The sequence below is a fragment of the Vulpes lagopus genome, chromosome X, assembly GCF_018345385.1.
Source record: "Vulpes lagopus strain Blue_001 chromosome X, ASM1834538v1, whole genome shotgun sequence".
NCBI classification, from domain to species: Eukaryota; Metazoa; Chordata; class Mammalia; order Carnivora; family Canidae; genus Vulpes; species Vulpes lagopus.
In genome coordinates, this window is record NC_054848.1 from 35,212,551 (window position 1) to 35,233,309 (window position 20,759).

The following is a 20,759-nucleotide window of genomic DNA, read 5'->3' on the forward strand; positions in this document are numbered from 1 at the left end:
ATAGGCATTGGATATGGGAGAACTGATTTGACTCCTGATTTTTATCTAGTTATAACTGTAATGATAACATCATGAATATAGTAGTGACTACTAATTGCCTATATATTCACTTTCAACTAATGTATAGTTTTTACTATTTTTTCCTTGCGTTTCTTCTGATTATACTGATTAAAATGCAATTTTATCTGTTAAGTAAAACAGTTGGGCTTGTAGTTTTTGGATCAGTTAAAGATACTCATTTTCAAAGTAATTCATTTTTGTTATTTTACAAAAACACTGTGGTCCACATAGCCACATGCAGAAGAATGAAACTGGACCATTCTCTAACACCGTACACAAAGGTAAACTCAAAATGGTTGAAAGGTCTAAATATGAGACAAGAATCCATCAAAATCCTAGAGAACACAGGCAACAACCTTTTTGAATTTGGCCACAATAACTTCTTGCAAGATACATCTATGAAGGCAAAGGAAACAAAAGCAAAAATGAACTATTGGGACTTCATCAAGATAAAAAGCTTCTGCACAGCAAAGGAAACAGTCAACAAAACTCAAAGACAACCTACAGAAGGGGAGAAGATATTTGCAAATGACATATCAGATAAAGGGCTAGTATCCAAGATCTATAAAGAACTTATTAAACTCAACACCCAAGAAACAAAAAATCCAATCATGAAACGGGCAGAAGATAGGAACAGAAACTTCTCCAAAGACACATACGTGGCCAACAAACACATGAGAAAATGCTCCGTATCACTTGCCATCAAGGAAATACAAATCAAAACCACAATGAGATAACACCTCACACCAGTGAGAATGGCGAAAATTAACATGACAGGAAACAACAAATGTTGGAGAGGATGTAGAGAAAGGGGAACCTCTTGCACTGTTGGTGGGAATGTGAACTGGTGTAGCCACTCTGGAAAACTGTGGAGATTTCTCAAGAAGTTAAAAATAGAGCTACCCTACGACCCAGCAATTGCACTGCTGGGATTTACCCCAAAGATACTGATGTAGTGAAATGGCAGGACACCTGCACCCCAATATTTATAGCAGCAATGTCCACAATAGGCAAACTGTGGAAGGAGCCATGATGTCCTTCAACCGATGAATGGATAAAGAAGATGTAGTATAAATACATACAATGGAATATTCCTCAGCCATCAGAAGAGACGAATACCCACCATTTGCTTCAATGTGGATGGAACTGGAGGATATTATGCTGAGTGAAGTAAGTCAATTGGAGAAGGACAATCATATGGTTTCACTCATATGGGGAATATAAAAAACAGTGAAAGGGATTATAGGGGAAAGGAGGGGAACTGAGTGGGAAAAATTAGAAAGGGAGATAATCCATGAGAGACTTCTACCTCTGGGAAACAAAGGGTTGCAGAAGGGGAGGTGGGTGGGAGGATGGGGTAACTGGGGGACGGGCAATAAGGAAGGCACTTAATGGGATGAGCACTGGGTGCTATACTATATGTTGACAAATTGAATTTAAATTTTAAAAAATGTAAAAAAAAAAAAACCTGGTCCACAATGGATTCGAAAATAAAATAAAAAACTGGGTGCTGGGCAACCCCAGTGGCATAGTGGTTTAGCGCCGCCTTTAGCCTGGAGTCCCAGGATCAAGTCCCACATCAGGCTTCCTGCGTGGAGCCTGCTTCTCCCTCTGTCTGTATCTCTCTTTCTCTCTTTTTCTGTCTCTAATAAATAAATAAAATCTTAAAAAAAAAAAAAAAAAACCTGGGTGCTCGCTTCAGCAGCACAGATAGTAAATTAAATTTAAATTAAATGTAAATAATAAAATCTGGTCCCTTACCACAGATAGCACAGAAACACTGCCCCAGTAGAACCCCTGCCTGTCCCTCCACCCCCACTCCTGCCTGGTGTGGCAACCTTATTTGCTCTTTCAGAGGGAGATGAAGGTGCTCCTGAACTAGGAACTCTGCACAAAAGGCCTGCGAGTAGAAAAAGAATTAAACAAACTCAGTGCAAAATACTTTAAGAACAAAACAAAAATCAGCTGATGAAAATTCTCCCCATAAAAGCCAACCATGAAGCAGATGGAAACTCTAATACAAAAAATCCAAACCAAATTAAATACTCTCAAATGTGTTTTTCAATATTAAAAAATCCTAAAATCAGAAATGTAAAAACTAAGAACAGAAATTAACAACAGGTACAAATGCAAGAGAGTTGACTGAACTCAGGAAAGAAATTGAAGTCACCGTCTCATAAATGAATAAAATTACAAGGCACCCAAGGGAGAACAGATTCAAATGAAAATTTAATAAAGGATACTGAACAAAGATGGAGATGAATCCAAGAAAATAAAAAGCAGATAAAGAAGTAAAAAGGGTCAGAAAAAAAAAAGTGGTCGGAATGGAAAATATGCAAGAAAACTCCCAACATACACACACTTAATTTGAGTCCAACAAAAATGGAAGAGAATTTTTATGAAAATTATTTTATGAAAATTTTATGAAAATTTTCTTATATGAATAAGAAAATTGGCCTGGCATCAGAATTCTCAAGCATAATACACAGGGTACTCCAAGAGTGAAACAGCATTTTCAAGAAAGCCAGGGAAATAAAATGCAAGCCAAGAACAGTGGCTCTACCCTGGCTACCATTTAAGACTCACGTATATAGGAAACAAGTTTCAATTTTGAAACACTCCTAAAAAGACACAGAAATAGACTTGAAAAATGAAAATACATCTTCTTGAATAGGAAAACATGGATGCCAGTCCGTGTGCTTCAGAGAATGAAAAAAAATATAGTTTCTACATACACATGCACACACATGTATACATACACACACAGAGGTGTTTTAAGAAATCCGGTTATGTGATTGTGGGAGCGGGGCCAGCAGGCTGGGAACTCACGTAATATTCCTGTTATGGTCTCAGGCAGAATTCCTTCTTATAAGAACAGTTCTACTGGCTGAAAGGCCCACCCTAACTCCTGTGTGATCTCATCTGAACTCACGACATCTGTAGGGAACCTATTCCCAAATGAGGTCAGTTCTGTGGGACCAGGACTTAGGACTCCAACATATCTTTTTGGCAGACAAAACGCAGCCCATGACAACATCCCCCAAAATGTCAGCTCTCCCTAAGTTAATTTAATGCTCTCCCAACGAAAATCAAAATGTTTTTATGGAGCTGGACAAGGAGATCCTAGAGTTTATATATGGGAAACTAAGAAAACACAGGAAAGGAAGAGTTATAAGGGCTGAACTACTGCTACCTGATATGAAAACCTAAAGCCTCCATGATTAAAACAGTACGGTGCTGGCCCATTAATAGACAAACCAGTGGAAGAGAAGAGAAGATCTAGAAAGAGACATGTAGTAGATGGTAAAGGCAGCATCTCCCATTGGTGGGCAAAGGTAGACTTTTTAATAAATGAGATTGGGGCAACAGGATACCCATTTGAGGAAAAAAAAAAAACTACATCCCCATCTTCTCGCATGTACAAAAATAAACTCCAAATGGATTAAAGATCTAAATTTTAAGGAGAGAAACTACACAAGTGCTAGAAGAAAACAGCGTTGGTTATTTTATAGCCCAAGTGTAGGAAACGGCTCTTGTCTCTATTGCATCAAAATCCAGATGCGATAGAGGAAAATGTTGATAAATTTGGCTATTTAAAAGTGTGAATTTTATAATTTTTATTGAGACATATTTTAGATATCACATATCTATCGCAAGTGTTTAATTTAATGATGTTTTTGTGAATTGACCAAGTTGTACAACATCACCATAAATCAGTTTAGAGCATTCCCATCAGCCCAAGAAGATCCCTCATGTATATTTACTGTTAATCCTATCCCCCTCCACCCGTACAAGTGCCAATCTCTCTGTCTCAACAGATTGGCCTTTTCTGGACATTTTATATAAATGACATCATGTGGTGTGTGGTCTCTTGTGTCTGGCTTCTTTCACTGGGCATAATGTTTTTGAGGTTGTTTATGTCATAACATGAGTCCATAGTTTGTTCTTTTTATTACTGAATAATATTCCTTGTGTGGATAGACCACATTTTGTCTGTCTATTCACAATTTAGGGCTATTATTAATAATGCTGCCAATAACACAATAAAGAAGTGAAATACAAATAATAAAGAGAAAATATTGGCAATATACATCACAGATAAAGCACTAATGTCTATAATGAAGAGCTTTCCAAATTTGAGGAGAAAAGTCCAAAATTCCTATTTAGAAATGAGCCAAAGACATGAATAGATAATTCCCCTAAAATTATATTAAGATGCAGGTACCTGGGTGGCTAAGTTGGTTAAGCATCTGCCTTTGGCTCAGGTCATGATCTCAGGATCCTGGGATTGCCCCCTCCCCCCTGCCACACAGGGCTCCCTTTAGAGCGAGGAGTCCACTTGTCTCTCTCCCTCTCTTCCTGCTCAGGTTCTTTCTCTCTCAAATAAATAAAATCTTTTTTTAAAAAGATATTAAATGGCTCTTAAACATATGAAAAGAAATTCACTAATAAGTGCAAATTAAAACTGAATTGAGGGGCGCCTGGGTGGCTCAGTGGTTGAGTGTCTGCCTTTGGCTCAGGTCATGATCCCAGAGTCCTGGTATTGAGTCCTCCATTGGGCTCCCCAAAGGGAGCCTGCTTCTCCTTCTGCCTATGTCTCTCTCATGAATAAATAAATAAAATCTTAAAAAATAAATACATAAATAAAACTGTTGAGAACATCAACTAGGAGGCTATTTAAAAAAAAGATAGGTAATAAGAGTTGGCGAGGATGAACTCTTGAACACTGCTGTTGGGATTGTAAAATATTGCAGCCTCTTTGGAAGACAGCACAGCAATTCTTCAAAAGATTAAACGGAGCTGCTGTATGACCCAGGAATTCCTTTTTGTTGTTGTTAAAGATTTATTTATCCATGAGAGACACGAGAGAGAGAGGCAGAGACATAGGCAAAGGGAGAAGCAAGCTCCATGCAGGGAAACAGATGTGGGACTCGATCCCAGAGACTCCAGGATCACGCCCTGAGCCAAAGGCAGACGCTTAACCACTGAGCCACCCAGGCTTACCATGACCCAGGAACTCCACTCCTAGGTATCCAACCAAGAGATAGCCAACCAAGAGACATCCACACATAAACTTGTACACAAATGTTCAGAGTGGCATTTTTCACAATAGTCCAAGGTGGAAACAACTCAAATGTCCATCCATGGATGCATGGATAAACAAAGTATGGTCTATGCACACAGGGGAATAGTATTCCGCTGTAATGAGGAATAGAATATTACTACATGCCACAACATGGATAAACCTGGAAAACAACATTGTAAGTGAAAGAAGCCAGACACAAAAGTCAGCCTGTTACTTCCATTTATACAAAATCTCCAGAACAGGCAACTCCTTGGAGTCAGAAAGTAGTTTAGAGATTGCCAGGGGCTTCCAGGAAGGAAGAATGAAGGGTGACTACTAATGGATACAGGGTTTCTTTTTGGGTTGGTGAAAATGTTCTAGAACCGATTGTGATGACAGAGGTACAGCTGTGTGACTATACTAAGAACCACTGAATTGCGCACCCTAAATGGATGAATTGTACGGTATGTGAATTACACCTCAATATAACTGTTTAAAAAAAAAACTACCATAAGATACCATTTCTCAACTGTCACATCAGCAAACATTCTAAAGCTTGACAATATACTCTGTTGACAAGGCTATGGAGGAACAGACACTCCTCAACATTGTAAAATGCAAAATGGAAGGCAAATTTGTTAATATCTAATAAAATTAAATTTGTATTTACTCTCTGACCCAGCATTAACATTTTAGGGCCTTCCTCTTTTTTTTAATTTTTTTAAGTTTGTTTATGTATGCATGTATGTAACCTACACCCAATGTGGGGCTTGAACTCACAACCCTGAGATCAAGAGCCACATGCTCTCCTGAGGCAGCCAGGTGCCCCTCTCAGGCCTTACTCTTAAAATACACCTATAACAATAAAATACACATGTGCAAGGATATTTATGATTATTCATATTTGCAAAGTAGTAGAAACTACCTAAATGTCTAAATGAAGGATACTGGCCAAAGAAACTATAACATGTCCACACAATGGAGTACTGTGTAGCTGTAAACAAACAAAAAAAGGTGTATCACTTCCATGAGGTGATAGGGAATGGTTTCTAAGATATATTGTAAAGTGAAAAAAAATATAAACAGTCTGTTCTCATTTGCATAAGAAAGGGGAAATAGGGGCACCTGGGTGACTCAGTTGGTTAAGCATCTCCCTTTGGCTCGGGTCATGATCTTGGGGTTCTGGGATCGAGCCCCATGTTGAGCTCCATGCTCGGCAGGGAGTCTGCTTCTCCCATTCCCTCTGCTCCTCCCCCGGCTCAAGCTCTCTCTCTCCCATGCTCTCTCTCAAATAAACAAAATATTTTTAAAAAGGGGGAAATAAGTGAATATGCATGTATCTCCATATTTTTTGCAAAAGGAAACACAGGAAAGATGAACCAGAAAATAATGATGTTAGTTACCTATGTGTGTGTCTGTGTCTGTGTCTGTGTGTGTATGAGAGAGAGAGAGAGAGAGAGAACAGCATGCAATAAACTGGGAGGGAACAGCCTTTGCAGGGTGTATCTTTTTGTGTAGTTCAATGTTGGGGTCAGAGGAGATAGCTTCAAAGGGCTCCCACTGTCCAAATATGGACCAATTGGAGCATCAAAATTAAGACGACAGTAAAGGATTCTAACCCAGTGAATAAAATAGGAATTCACAAGACCGTATTAATAATAAATAGGTAAGTATATAAATGGAGGAAGCAGGAGATTCTTCTGTACAGTAATGCTGACATGTACATGGAAGGACTGGTAGAACTGGAAAATCCTCACCTTGTATCCATCGTAGTAAATATTGATTTGGACAAGAATCATCCAGGGATGCTAAATCTATGGGAGCAAAAGTCTGATCAGGAGCAGGCTATTTATACGTTTTAAAGCATCTATCTACTGACCATTTATGAGCCGCAAGGGGCAAAGCTATAACCCTACAGTGGAGAAACTGGACAGTGTTCTGACTAGGTGATCCAAATGTCCACTACAGCAAGGGGCAGACAGACACGTGCTTTTGGGTGTGGTGCTCTGAGGAGGACACAGATCACAGACAAGTATTTTGACTGAGAAAGTGTAACCTCAATCTGTGAGGAAACATCAGGCAGGCCCCAACTGAGGAACAATGCTGTAAACTAACTGTGGCCTGTGGCTCTTCAAAAACATGCAGGTCAGGATGCCTGGGTAGCTCAGCAGTTGAGTGTTTGCCTTCAGATCAGGGCATAATCCCAGGGTCCTGGGATCAAGTCCCGCATCGGGCTTCCCGCAGGGAGCCTGCTTCTCCCTCTGCCTGTGTCTCTGCCTCTCTCTCTCTGTCTGTCACGAATAAATAAAATCTTTTTTAAAAGCCAAAAACATGGAGGTCATAACAAGTAAAGAAAGGCTGGGGAACTGTTCCAGATGAAATGCCCTGCATACTGGGGTGGATCCTGTACTGAAGGAAAGGATGCTATAAAGGACATCACTGGGACAGGTGACAAAACTGAAAGAGGGCCTGAAACTGCATAAAGTACTGTATACAATGTTATATCAGTGATTACTGTGGTTATGTGAGAAAAGCTCTTTGTTCTTCTCTCAAATGCTTCAGAGAAAATATGTAGTAATGTACCGTTTGGACATACATATGTAGTACATACACAACACATATAGGGACACACGTACACACACACACACCTACAAAGAAAATGATAAAACAAACATGGGAAAGTTTTAAATTGGTTGGGGTGGTCTGTACTGTGTCAGCCTGGCTGAGCCAGAGCTCTGATTCCCAGAATCCCCTTCCTCATATGGTTCCACATAAGAGATGTGGCATACGGAAGTCAAAAAAGGACTCTCTGAAGGCATTCAGGATCAAACACAGTGGAAGACACAGATGTGTTGGCAGATTCCAGCTTGTTTGTTGAGGCCAGCCCTTCTTCCTAACTGCGGGTCTTACTGAACAACAGAGCCCCAATGCCCGGGCCTGTCACCAGACTCTTGGCTGCAACACCTCAGAGGCAAGAGGCCCCGACCCCCACCCCACCCTGGGCCTGTCTGCCAGACTCCCTTCCAGCACTCTATGCCCTACTTTGGCAGTTCAACAGGCCTGGCTCCTCACGATGGCTGGTTGGTGATTTCTTGCCCTCAAGGCCCCACCTCCGACACCATCACGTCCCCAGCTCCTTCCATGGCTCTGTTCCATCGACTCCCTCTAATAAATCCCTACTCACTCATAGTGGCCCTGCCTCCCTGATGGAACCCCACCATTGGTGAATCAATCTGAGTAAAGGGACAAGGGTTTTCTGTATTCTTATAACTTTTTGGTCAATGTGAAATACTTGCCAAAGTTTTCAAAATTCAAAGTTTTATGTTTTTGTAGAATTTACTTATATTTTAATTTTTTTTTAGATTTTATTTATTTGAAAGAGAGAGAGAGCACAACAGAGGGGAGGGAATGCCGAGGGAGAGGGAGGAGCAGACTCCCCACTGAGCAGGAAGCCCAACATGGGGCTGGATCTTGGGACCCTGAGATTACAACCTGAGCTGAAAGCAGATGCTCAACTGACCCGGCCACCCATGTGCCTATTTTTGTAGAACTTAAAATACTGGATGAATGGATAAAGAAGATGTGGTCTTTGTATATAATGGAATATTACTCAGCCATTAGAAACGACAAATACCCACCATTTGCTTCGACGTGGATGGAAGTGAATATATGAAGGAAGTAGGAGTGGGAATGGCTCTGTGAAAAGTGGGTGCAGTGGCCAAACCAGATTGTATCATCTCTTCTGACGGCAAAAACCTCACCATAAAAACTGAGAGCACTTTGAAAACAACACAGTTTTCGTGTAATCTGGGAGAGAAGTTTGAAGAAACTACAGCTGATGGCAGAAAAACTCAGACTGCCTGCAACTTCACAGACGGTGCATTGGTTCAACATCAGTAATGGGATGAGAAGGAAAGCACAATAACAAGAAAGTTGGAAGATGGGAAATTGGTGGTGGAATGCGTCATGAACAATGTCACCTGTACGCGGATCTATGAAAAAGTAGAGTAAAAATTCCATCATCATTTTGGACAGGAATTAGCTGTGAGGATGAACAAGCTCAGTTCAATGAGCAAATCTCCATACTGCTTTTTTTTCATTACTGTGTTCAATTACCTTTACCACAAACATTTTACATGCAACTATTTCAAAGTGTTGATTTAATTAGAATCATTCCTTTGGTTAGTAAATAAATGTGTTTGTGCTATGCCAAAAAAAAAATAAAATAAATAAGTCCTTCCAGAGAAGGACAAGCATTATATGGTCTCATTCATTTGGGGAATATAGAAAATAGTGAAAGGGAATAAAGGGGAAAGGAGAAAAAATAAGTGGGAAATATCAGAAAAGGAGACAGAACATGAGAGACTCCTAACTCTGGGAAATGAACTAAGGGTGGTAGAAAGGGAGGTGGGCGGGAGGTGGGGGTGACTGGGTGACGAGCACTAAGGGGGACACTTGATGGGATGAGCACTGGGTGTTATTCTGTATGTTGGCAAATTGAACACCAATAAAAAATAAATTTAAAAAAATACTGGATGATCCACTCACTCAAAGGTTTAAAAAAAAAGGGGGGGGTCTTCATTTCTGGGGCAAAGAAGTATGAGAAGGTAGCACTGAGCTATTTCCAATGGCAGACCTTCCAATGAGGCCCTGGCAAAAGAAGCAGGTGGAGGGAGGCTTTGCAGCCTCTTGCTCCGTTTCCCAGTTTATTCCTGGTCCATTTGCCATGGACCTGGTCGGAGGACGTGTGAAGAAGGCAGAAATCCAACAAAAGCAACTGTTTGGTGGGGGCTGGACCCAACCTACCCCCTCCTGCCACTTGATCACACCCAGGGACCCAGGCCAGGCAACAACCCACTTTATAGCTAGAGAATGTGAGCTACAACACACTTAACTGACTTTCTCATAGCCACTGAAAAATCCCCCCAACCCATCCTTTAGCCGCTGTGTCCTCAGGACAAAAAAGAGCATACATAAAGGCAAAAGATTAGAATCAGGCCCACAGACAATTCTAAAATTACTTTCAGCATTTACTGAAAATAGCAGAGCCAATATATCTGCTTATTGTTTTATTCATCTGGCTTTTCTTGAGGCACTCTGCTATTTATTCCCTTTGGTAGAATTTAAGAGCAAATATTCCAAGGAGATCAGTATAGATGTGACAAAGAAAAAAAAATTTTCTGTTCCATAAAACACCCAAGCCTTAAATGTTCAGTTTTCACAGCTGTAATTCATGAATAGTCATAGGTTTTGGAAGTGTTGGCTAGCATTCCAGGGCAACTTTAATGAAATACATACAGTGTTGCTGGGGCGCCTAGATGGCTCAGTCGTTTAAGCATCAGACTCTTGGTTTTGGCTCAAGTCATGATCTCTAGATCCTAGGATCGAGCCCCCAGGTTGGGCTCCATGCTCAGCGGGGAGTTGGCTTCAGGATTCTCTCTCCCTCTGCTTCCCCCCCACCACCACCCACGCTTGCATGCCCACATACTGTCTCTTAAATAAATAAATAAATCTTTAAAAATAAGAAAATAGGGACGCCTGGGGGGCTCAGCGGTTGAGTGTCTGCCTTCGGCTCAGGGTGTGATCCCAGAGTCCCAGGATCGAGTCCCACATCGGGCTCTTTGTGTGGAGCCTGCTTCTCCCTCTGCCTGTGTCTCTGCCTCTCTCTCTCTCTCTCTCTCTGTGTGTGTGTGTGTCATGAATAAATAAATAAAATACTTTAAAAAAATTTTTAAATAAAAAATAGGGTCACCTGGGTACCTTAGTCATTAAGCATCTACCTTCGACTCAGGTCATGATCCCAGGGTGCTGGGACCCAGCTCCACAGTCAGGATCCCTGCTCAGCGGTGAGTCTGCTTCTCCCTCTGCCCCTCCCCCAGTTTGTGCTTTCTCACTAGCTCCCTCTCAAATAAATAAAATCTTTTTAAGAAATAAAAATAAAAAAACAAAAAATACAAACTAGAATGTCACCATCATTAGAGTAACAATTCAGGCAAGAATCAGCAATGAATGCTAAAATTAGTAGGTTAAATATCTGATGAGAAAATAGATATTTACATCATCTCAAAGTATCTCCCCATAAACTACTTTTTACAAAGGGGAAAACACAGACTTTATGGTGGAGAATCCTGGCAAATACTGCCTTACTATCACTAATAAGCAGACACACAGACATCATGTGCCTCCGAATGGGACTAATGCAGTGAGGGACACAATGCTCTCATGGGGTTCCTGCCCAAAATGAACACCCTGAAGACAGTCACGAAGGAACATCAAATGAACCCAAATTGAGAGACATTCTACCCAACAGCTGGCCTGTACTATTCTAAAATGTCAAGGTTGTGAACACCAAAGAAGGGCAGAGGAAGGCAGAAGTGTTCCAGATGGAAGGAGATGAAAGAGACATCACAATTAGATGCAGTGTGTCATCCTGGTCTGTATCCGGGACTAGGAAAACAAAATGGTGATACAGGCCATTATTGGGACAAGGAACAAAATGTGAAGTAGAACTACAGATTATGGTATTATACTGTGAAATGTCTTGATTCTGATGGGTATCCTGTGGTAATGTAAAAGAAAGCCACGAGCCTCCGTATGCTTAGGAAATGCACACTGATGTTCTTAAGAAATACCCTTCGAGGGAGAGAGAACTTTACAGGGGATGTTGCACAATGTTGAGAGTTGGGTAAATCTCAGCGAAGGATATGTGGGTGTTCTTTTGGCACTTCTTGCTTTGTTATACTTGCTTAATTTTTAAGATTTATTTATTCATGAGAGACACAGAGAGAAAGGCAGATAGAGACATAGGCAGAGGGAGAAGCAGGCTCCCTGCAGGGAACCTGATGTAAGACTCAATCCCAAGGTCCTGGAATCACACACTGAGCCAATGTTATACATACTTTAAATTGTTTTAACTTTTCTATGAGCTTGAAATTATTTCAAAATAAGTTCAGGGGCACCTGGGTGGCTCAGTTGGTGAAGCATCTTACCTTTGGCTCAGGTCGTGAGGGAGCCTGCTTCTCCCTCTCCCTCTGCCCTTCCCCCTCCTTGTGCATGCTCTCTCTCAAATAAATAAAATCTTTTTTTAAAAAATTTTTAAAGGGGATCCCTGGGTTGCTCAGTGGTTTGGCGCCTGCCTTTGGCCCAGGGCGCGATCCTGGAGTCCCGGGATCAAGTCCCGCATCGGGCTCCTGGCATGGATCCTGCTTCTCCCTCTGCCTGTGTCTCTGCCTCTCTCTCTCTCTCTCTCTCTCTGTCTGTCTATCATGAATGAATAAATAAAATCTTTAAAAAAAATTTTAAATAAAAAGTTCAGAAGAACAGTTAAAATAAAAAGATGTGCTCTACTGTGGTCCACTGCACTGGAGCTCATTGAAGGGTCATGTCAGGCTAGAGTTGTTAACGTCAGGGTCCTGGGATCGAGTACTGTGTGGGGCTCCTCAGAGGAAGCCTGCTTCTCTCTCTGCCTATGTCTCTACCTCTCTCTCTCTGTGTCTCTCATGAATAAATAAATAAAATCTTAAAAAATAATAAAAAGTAAAGTAAAATAATGATAAACCTTTAGCTCTTTAGTCTCCTGCATTAAAACCCAGTGAAATTCGCAGCAAGGCTAATTTACCCATGGGGAAGGGTAGTCACTGGCCAGCATTACCGTCAGAGCACCCAGCTGGGCTGACTTGCTTCAGGTTAACACGCTCCTGGCTTGCTGAACTAAGGCCTTTGATCTGTCACAGAACTAATGTACTTTGAGATTTGCAGACCACTGGACTTGGGGAATGAAGGAGCAGAACTTTCCCAGGCCACAGAGGCTAGCAAGTCTGTTTGAGGCTGCCTCAGCTTTCTGATTAGCTAAAACATCTTTTATCTTTTAGCAAAATGTTTTTCTCTTTTTACGGTCACGTAAATGACTTTACTGACCTCCCTCTGTGCATCTGTAGACCCTGCCCTCCTTTGCAGAAAGAACAGAGTATTCTTGTGCAACCCCCTAAGTACCAAAGAACCAGACCTTCTTGCACAACCCCTTCCTCCCTCATCCCCTGGGGCACCAAGGAACTTCTAGAATTTCTTGCACAACCTCCGTGCACTGAGATAACTCTGTAGTTGGCATCATGCAGTCTGCACGTAATCAAGAAAAGTCACAGACCACTGCACTCCTTTAATTGATTAAACCCCTTTAAAAATCTCTGGGCCAGGCAGAAACCTCAGTCAGGTTGTTTGTTTGTTTGTTTAAGAATTTATTTATTTATTCATGAGAGACACACAGAGAGAGACAGAGACATAGGCAGAGGGAGAGGCTCCATGCACGGAGTTCAGTGTAGGACTCGAGCCCAGGACCCCAGGATCATGACCTAAGCCAAAGGCAGATGCGCAGCCAATGACCCACTCAGGTGCCCCCAAAGTCGGCTTTTGAACAAGAGTCTACCTTCTCCCCGGGTGGCCAGTCACCTGAATAGAGCTCATATTCCTTTCTAATCAACATTCATCTCTTGAGTACTAGCCTTCCAGGCAGTAGGCAGCCAAACTTGGGTGCAGTAATATTACTTATGTTCTCTAATCCTAAAATTCTTTTGTCACTATCTTTGCTTCAGGCAAGTAGGATTCTTATAGCTTTGCTCATTCCTAGCCCCGTATACCCACTCCAGTTTCTCTTCATGTGCTGGCCAAGCTCTATGACCATGCCTTACCTCTGGGGCCATTTATTGCAACTCTAAATACCAACAAATATCTACCAGGCACAAACCTTATACAAAGACTGTATTCAGCCAGCATCTACTGGCCTGGAACCAACCAGGAAAGTCACACATTGTCTGTACCTCCATTTCTCTGGCTGTAAAATCCCTACTGAAAGGTAGACCTTGTCTTGTTCAATTTGGACCAGGTCCAGTCGGCACATTAAAAGAGGCTCCTCGGGAGAAGGAATGTTTCCTTTGGTGATATTTTCCCTGGTCTGAGGGAACTTACAACATAGGTGGAAAGACAGAAACACATCAGATGTTAAAATGATTTGTGTAGAGGACTGATGTGAGAAATAGGAAATCTTAATACTGGTGTACTGCAAATTCACTATGTCATCATGGCAAATAACATGATGTCTTAAAGGCTTCATGCCTTATTTATAAAATGAGGGGTTGGAGTGGATAACAATGATAATAGAAATGTACTGAGCACATATTATATGCCAGGCCCTAGACTAAGCACCAAACAAAGATTAATACACTGAAATCTCACATGGGTGCTGTGAGTTAGGGACCACTACCTCCATTTTACAAATAACCCGTGAGATCCTTTCAACTCCAATGGTCCAGAACTATGTGATTTCAAGTTAAGTAATATGGTAAACTGTTATTTACCAAAGGGGCCACGCTATTTCCCATCCCATATGCTTTTCTAAAAGTGTGACTCTGACACGCCTGCCTTTAAGAGATGGGTCTGTGTCCTCTCTCATTGACTTTGAGTGGGCTTGTGATTGGAGAAAGTGATGTTATGTGACTTCTGAGGCTAGATCACAAAAGCCAATCTAGCTGATACCGTTTTCCTATTGTGACACAACAGATGACCACATACTCAGTGACTTAAAACAGTATCTGCTATTGTTAGCTCAGTCCATAGGTCAGAATTCTAGGCACAGCATGGGTGGTTTCTCTGCTCCAGGAGTCACCAGGTTGAATTGAAGGTGTTGGCTGGACTGAGTTGCCTGGGGGCATCTAGGGGAAAATCCACTTCCAAGCTTATTCACGTTGTTGGCAGAATGCAGTTCTTTGTGACAGCAGGACTTGAGGTCCGCCTCTCCTTGCTGGCTATCAGCAGAGGCTGCACTCAGCTCCTAAAAGTTCCCCCCAAATTCCTTGCTAACATGTCCAACTCCACCCTCAAAGCCAGCTGTAAATCTCCCTCGCATCAAATCCCTCGAACGCTTCAAATCTCTGACATCCTCTGTTTCTGGCTTTTAGAATGGACCCAGATTTAAACGACTTCAGTGATTAGATCAGGCCCACATATAGAATCTCCCTATCTTAAGGTCAACTGATTTGGGAACTTACTTACACCTGCAAAATCCCTTTTGTCACACAATCATGAGAGTTAAATCTAATCATATTCGTAGGTCTCACCCAACTCAGGGGGCATATGCCAGGGCAAGGGTCACGGGGGTAAAATTGTGCCTACCACATAGCTCCTATTTGATTCTCCCGTTATGCTTATTTTTGGAGCGTGGCCACCATACTCTGAGGAAGTACAAGCAGCTTGAGGAAAGGAACAGACCAGCTGAGCAACCAGCCAACAACCAGTATTAACTTGCCAGCCATGTTAGTGAGCCATTTTGAAAGTGGGTCTTCCAGTCCCAAACTGAGCTGCCCCAGTTGGTGGTAAGGACAGCTTATTGAGTCCCACTCAAATTGCAAATTCATGGGTAAAATAAAGGACTGTTGTTGTAAGCTACTACTAAGTTCTGGGGTGATTTATTACACAGCAACAGGTAATCAAAATGAAGTAACAACCTAAGTAAGATGATCTACTGAAAGATTTTTGCAGACAAGGAGTGGTAATTTACATTTCTTTTAGGACACTGAAACATCTGATGATGTAGCCCTAAAATGTCATTCAATTCATGGTTGCTGATTTATTAATTCAAACTTATACTGAACTAATTTACTCTAGTATATTAGTCCTCCATATTTGGAAGCCCAGCATTTTAAAAAGGTTATCTAAAAATTATGCTGCTTCCTTTTGAGCAATGGCTAAACTATACATTTTAAACTACATTTACAAAATATTTGGGATGTAAATAAACAAAAGATAATGAATGTATTAATTTTTAAAGATACCATGGCCTTGTTTATAAATCACTAAAGTATCAGTACCTCAATGTATATTTAATTACTTTTTAACAGGTATTATTTTCAATTGGAAAAAATAGGAAACACTTGGAAAATAACCATCAGTTTGTCATTAAGAATTTTCATCAATGGGGGTTATCTGGGAGGCTCAGTTGGTTAAGTATCTGCCTTTGGCTCAGGTCATGATCTCGGGATCCTGGGATCAAGCAGGGAGCCTGCTTCTCCCTCTGCCCCTTACTCCACTGGTGCTCTGTGTTTCAAATACATAAATAAAATCTTAAAGAATTTTCATCAATGGATATTAACTGTTAGGTGAAAGACTGTTGGAGTAGAACTCCTCTTGGATTTTTGTTGATTACAGAGGGGGAGAAATGTGGTAGACAAAGCCTTAACCAAATAATCAAACTTAAAAGACAAAAATAAAAACAAAACAAATAATCAAACTTAATGTCACCAATGATATTGTAACAGTGACATCATGTGCCTTCTTCCACTGTGATGCACTAAGGACACACCATCACATGTGTAGTGTTCTTGCCCTGAAGTGTTTAATCTAAATCTAATTATGAGGGAATCCCTGGGTGGCTCAGTGGTTTGGCGCCTGCCTTTGACCCGGGGCACGATCCTGTAGTCCCGGGATCGAATCCCGCATCAGGCTCCTGGCATGGAGCCTGCTTCTCCCTCCTCCTGTGTCTCTGCCTCTCTCTCTATGTCTATCATAAATAAATAATAAATAAATATTTAAAAAATAAATCTAATTATGAGAAAACACATAAATCCAAATTAAGGATATTGTGAAAAACCATTGACTTATATTCTTTAAAAATGTCAGTGTCATGAAAGACAAAAAAAGGGGGAAGGAGCTCCTCTAGGTTAAGGGAGTCAATCTAAAAGAGGTAACTAAATATGAATCTTGATTGGATCTCCCTTTTCCAACAAGAAAGAAAAAAAACAGCTATGAAACTATAAAACTTAAGTATGCACTGCATATTAAATAGTAGTGTACCTAATGTTAAGTATCTGAGTGGATTACTGTACTGTGGTTAAGGAGGAGAATGTCCTTACTAAGAGTCAGATACAGAAATATCTAGGGGTGACATGTCACTATATCTGCAACACTCAGGAAAACTAACTCAGGACTAACATTGTGGACCTGGTTGTAGGATTTCCTATCAACATCTAGTCAACACAGTCCACAGACTGGGCAAAACAAGCAAATTTCCCTTTGGGTAGTTAAGGAGAAACACATATCTGGACGCTCACCTCCCTGGTGGTGCATGGGGCCCTGAGAGTCTTACGGTGGTCTCAGCACAACGGCGAATGAAAGACGAGGCTGCGGCTTCACTTTTGCTAGAGAAACAGACGTACGCACACAGGAGAGCACTCAGGCTCTGCACACTTTACCGCAGCCCTGCTCAAGCGTGACGGCGAGGCCGTGCCTCTCGCCCAGAGGTTTACCTGACAGCGGTACGTGCCTGTCCGATGCACTTTACGGCAGTCACGCGAAGGCGTGGGGGAGTGCTTACACCTCCCGCGCCCACAGGCACGCAACGACAGCCGCACATGCTGTGTGGAGCGCTTTATGGCAGCCACGCGAAGGTGCGAAGGCGGGAAGCCAAGGGCCGGTGGGCCCACGCTGCACGGGGTAGGCCCGGCGTCCCACGTCATCATAGGCTGCCTGTTATTTTATTGTCACTCCCACAGCTGAGCGATCATGGCGATGGTGGCGGGACTGTGGCAGAGGGTGAGAGACTATATGAAGACCAAGGAGTTCCGGGACTACGTGACCAGCACGCACTTCTGGGGTCCCCTGGCCAACTGGGGCCTACCGCTGGCCGCCATTAAGGACATGAACGCATCTCCTACCATAATCAGTGGCCCTATGACGACAGCACTTATCTTCTACTCAATGGCATTCATGCGTTTTGCCTACCGTGTACAGCCTCGAAACTTGCTGCTGCTGGCGTGCCATAGCACCAACGTGGTGGTGCAGAGTGTGCAGGTGAGCCGCTACCTAATTCACCAGTACGGCGGGGACGCCGTGGGGGCTGCTGCGGCCTCTGCTGCCGCCACCGCCGGTCTCACCAGCTGTTAGCAACTTTGAGGATGATGACTTCTGCTAGACAGCCCGCCGCCAGCCCCAACCTGTGGTCCCGAAATCTGGCTGAGAAGGCCCTATCAAATCTCGGCAGCTTGCAAGCCCTGACCTGTTGTCCTCCCTGAAGAAAAGACCAATGAAGTTTGGTTTTGAGTCTAATAAAAAACAAAAACAAAGAAACAGTGCGACTCTGATTTAAACCTGCAGTTTGCTTATTAAGAAATAGAAAATAGCACAGAACTGAAGGTGTAGTGTTGTTTATTTCGTCATCTGGAAAGAAACTTATTTAGGTGAGGGTAGATTGGCTGGTTTTCCTCTTCACGGGACCGGCACCTCGAGGGTTAGTTTTTACAGGGGAGGAAAACTGAATGAAAATGCCCCTGAGATCGTGTTTCGTTACTTGTTTCTTTACTTGTTTCGGGCCTCCAGACCAAATAATGGTGCTTAGTGTCATACATGATTTTGAAAACTTGGTATAGACAATCTCTTTACGGGAAAAATAAGTCGGGAGCTATTTCTACTGAGGGAACTACCTCGAAGGGGTTTAAACGAATTCAATGAAATACAGGTTAGACTTTTCAAAAGTACTTTTTAAAAAAAATTTTATTTATTTATGAGAGACACAGAGGGGCAGAGGGAGAAGCAGGCTCCATGGAGGGAGCCCCACGTGGGACTCGATCCCAGGTTTCCAGGATCACGGGACTCCATCCCAGGTTTCCGGGATCACCCCCTGGGCTGAAGGAGGCGCTAAACTGTTGAGCCACCCGGGCTGCCCTCAAAAGTACTTTTTAAGAGAACCTAGAATCTCTTGGTGATTGGAGAGCGATTATAATTACCATGGAAACAGGATAAACAACTCTGAAGTCAGTTGCCCCGAACTCTGAATTCTAGGTAAATAGAATATTAAAACGACGAAATCACCATCGCTGCCTTTCTTCTTCATGCCTAAAAAAGGAGGAAATGGCAGTCCGTAAAACGGGTAAGCCTATTACCCTGTGTTGAAAGCTAGTTAGGGTTGGGGGTGAGGGTCAGTGGTCAACAGTTTTAGGCCACAGTGTCCCCCTGGTTATCGTGTGGGTGCTAAGGACTTAAGTCAGGTTGAATGAGGTGGGGAAAGAGAAGGGCGGGGCTTTGGGTGTAAGGCCATTGTTCCTGCCACAGAGGCTACACTGTAGGGTTTGACCTCAGATCTCCTGCCTCTGGAGGATGTGGGAAGTTCCAGAGTGGTGTACGGGGGGAAGAGCACTTAAACTCTACTTTTGTTAAAGATTTCAAATGCAGATTGTTCGACTGAGCTCGGTCGGCCCCTGACTCCCGGCGGCTGACCGCGACGGCTGCGGTGGGCGGGGCCTGGTGTTTCCAGGCTGAGAGCGGCGCCAGGGTGAGGGGCTCCGAGAAGGAGGAGGAGCAGGGGCCGGAGGAGGAGCCGTGTGCCCAGACACCGAACGCCATGGCCTACGCCTATCTCTTCAAGTACATCATCATCGGCGACACGGGTGTTGGTAAATCATGCTTATTGCTGCAGTTTACGGACAAGAGGTTTCAGCCAGTGCATGACCTGACTATCGGTGTAGAGTTTGGCGCTCGAATGATAACTATCGATGGGAAACGGATAAAACTTCAGATATGGGATACGGCAGGGCAAGAGTCCTTTCGTTCCATCACGAGGTCATATTACAGAGGCGCGGCAGGGGCGTTACTAGTGTATGATATCACAAGGAGAGATACATTCAACCACTTGACAACCTGGTTGGAAGATGCCCGCCATTATTCCAATTCCAACATGGTCATTATGCTTATTGGCAATAAAAGTGATTTAGAATCTAGAAGGGAAGTAAACAAAGAGGAAGGGGAAGCTTTTGCACGAGAACATGGACTTATCTTCATGGAAACTTCTGCTAAGACTGCCTCCAATGTAGAAGAGGCATTTATTAATACAGCAAAAGAAATCTATGAGAAAATCCAAGAAGGAGTCCTTGACATTAACAACGAGGCAAATGGTGTTAAAATTGGCCTTCAGCACGCTGCTGCTACTAATGCCATACATGTAGGCCATCACGGAGGACAGCAGGGCGGGGGAGGCTGCTGTTGAGTCCACCCTTTTTACTGTCTCGCTGCCCAAATTCGGCTTCTCACTTCCTCTCACTCTCCCTTGCTCAGCTGAGACCTGAAACTATTCGAAATGGCTTTATGTCACAAGGCTTTAATCCTTCGAATTGTTGTATAACTTTGAATAAATGGTTAATGTTCACTTAAAAAGATTTTGGAGATTGTATTCATATCTATTTGCATTTGTTTTCTAGGTCAATTGATGTGATTAAATATTGTCTCGCGCCTTACCTAGGAACTGAACTGTACTAAACACTACAAAGTCATCTTGAGTATTTTAAATCTGCTTGTATGGTTAAGTTTCCCAACATCTGTGGTGACCTAATGTTTAATATTCTAGAACTGTCCTCAAAGAGTTTGTCAATTTTCAAGGCTATAAGAAAACAGGAAGGCCTCTTTTAATTCTCTACTTATCATTTACTTTCCATATATACAGTTTAACCTGCTTGGGTGTAACCAAGCTTGAATTCTTTAAAGCAGTTGCATAAATTCTATACTGTTTAGAGCTTAAAGCTACAGAAGCATTGTTAGGAATTGCTTGGACACTGAATTTTAAAATTTTTGACATTGTTAACAAGATGTTCATCTTCTC

General features: G+C 42.4%; 2 protein-coding genes across 2 annotated transcripts; both read left to right on the plus strand.

Moving 5' to 3' along the window:
• The first annotated feature begins 17,674 nt into the window (after positions 1 to 17,674).
• On the plus strand, positions 17,675 to 18,055 carry MPC1L (mitochondrial pyruvate carrier 1 like). Its single transcript, XM_041740391.1, has one exon. The coding sequence runs from the start codon at positions 17,675 to 17,677 to the stop codon at positions 18,053 to 18,055; it is 381 nt and encodes a 126-aa protein (XP_041596325.1).
• A 741-nt stretch (positions 18,056 to 18,796) lies between these two features.
• On the plus strand, positions 18,797 to 20,610 carry LOC121483265 (ras-related protein Rab-2A-like). The gene is made up of 2 exons (XM_041741664.1): positions 18,797 to 19,037; positions 19,327 to 20,610. Exon 2 carries the CDS (start codon positions 19,509 to 19,511, stop codon positions 20,148 to 20,150), a length of 642 nt encoding a protein of 213 aa, XP_041597598.1. The 5' UTR covers positions 18,797 to 19,037; positions 19,327 to 19,508; the 3' UTR covers positions 20,151 to 20,610.
• Positions 20,611 to 20,759: the final 149 nt, after the last annotated feature.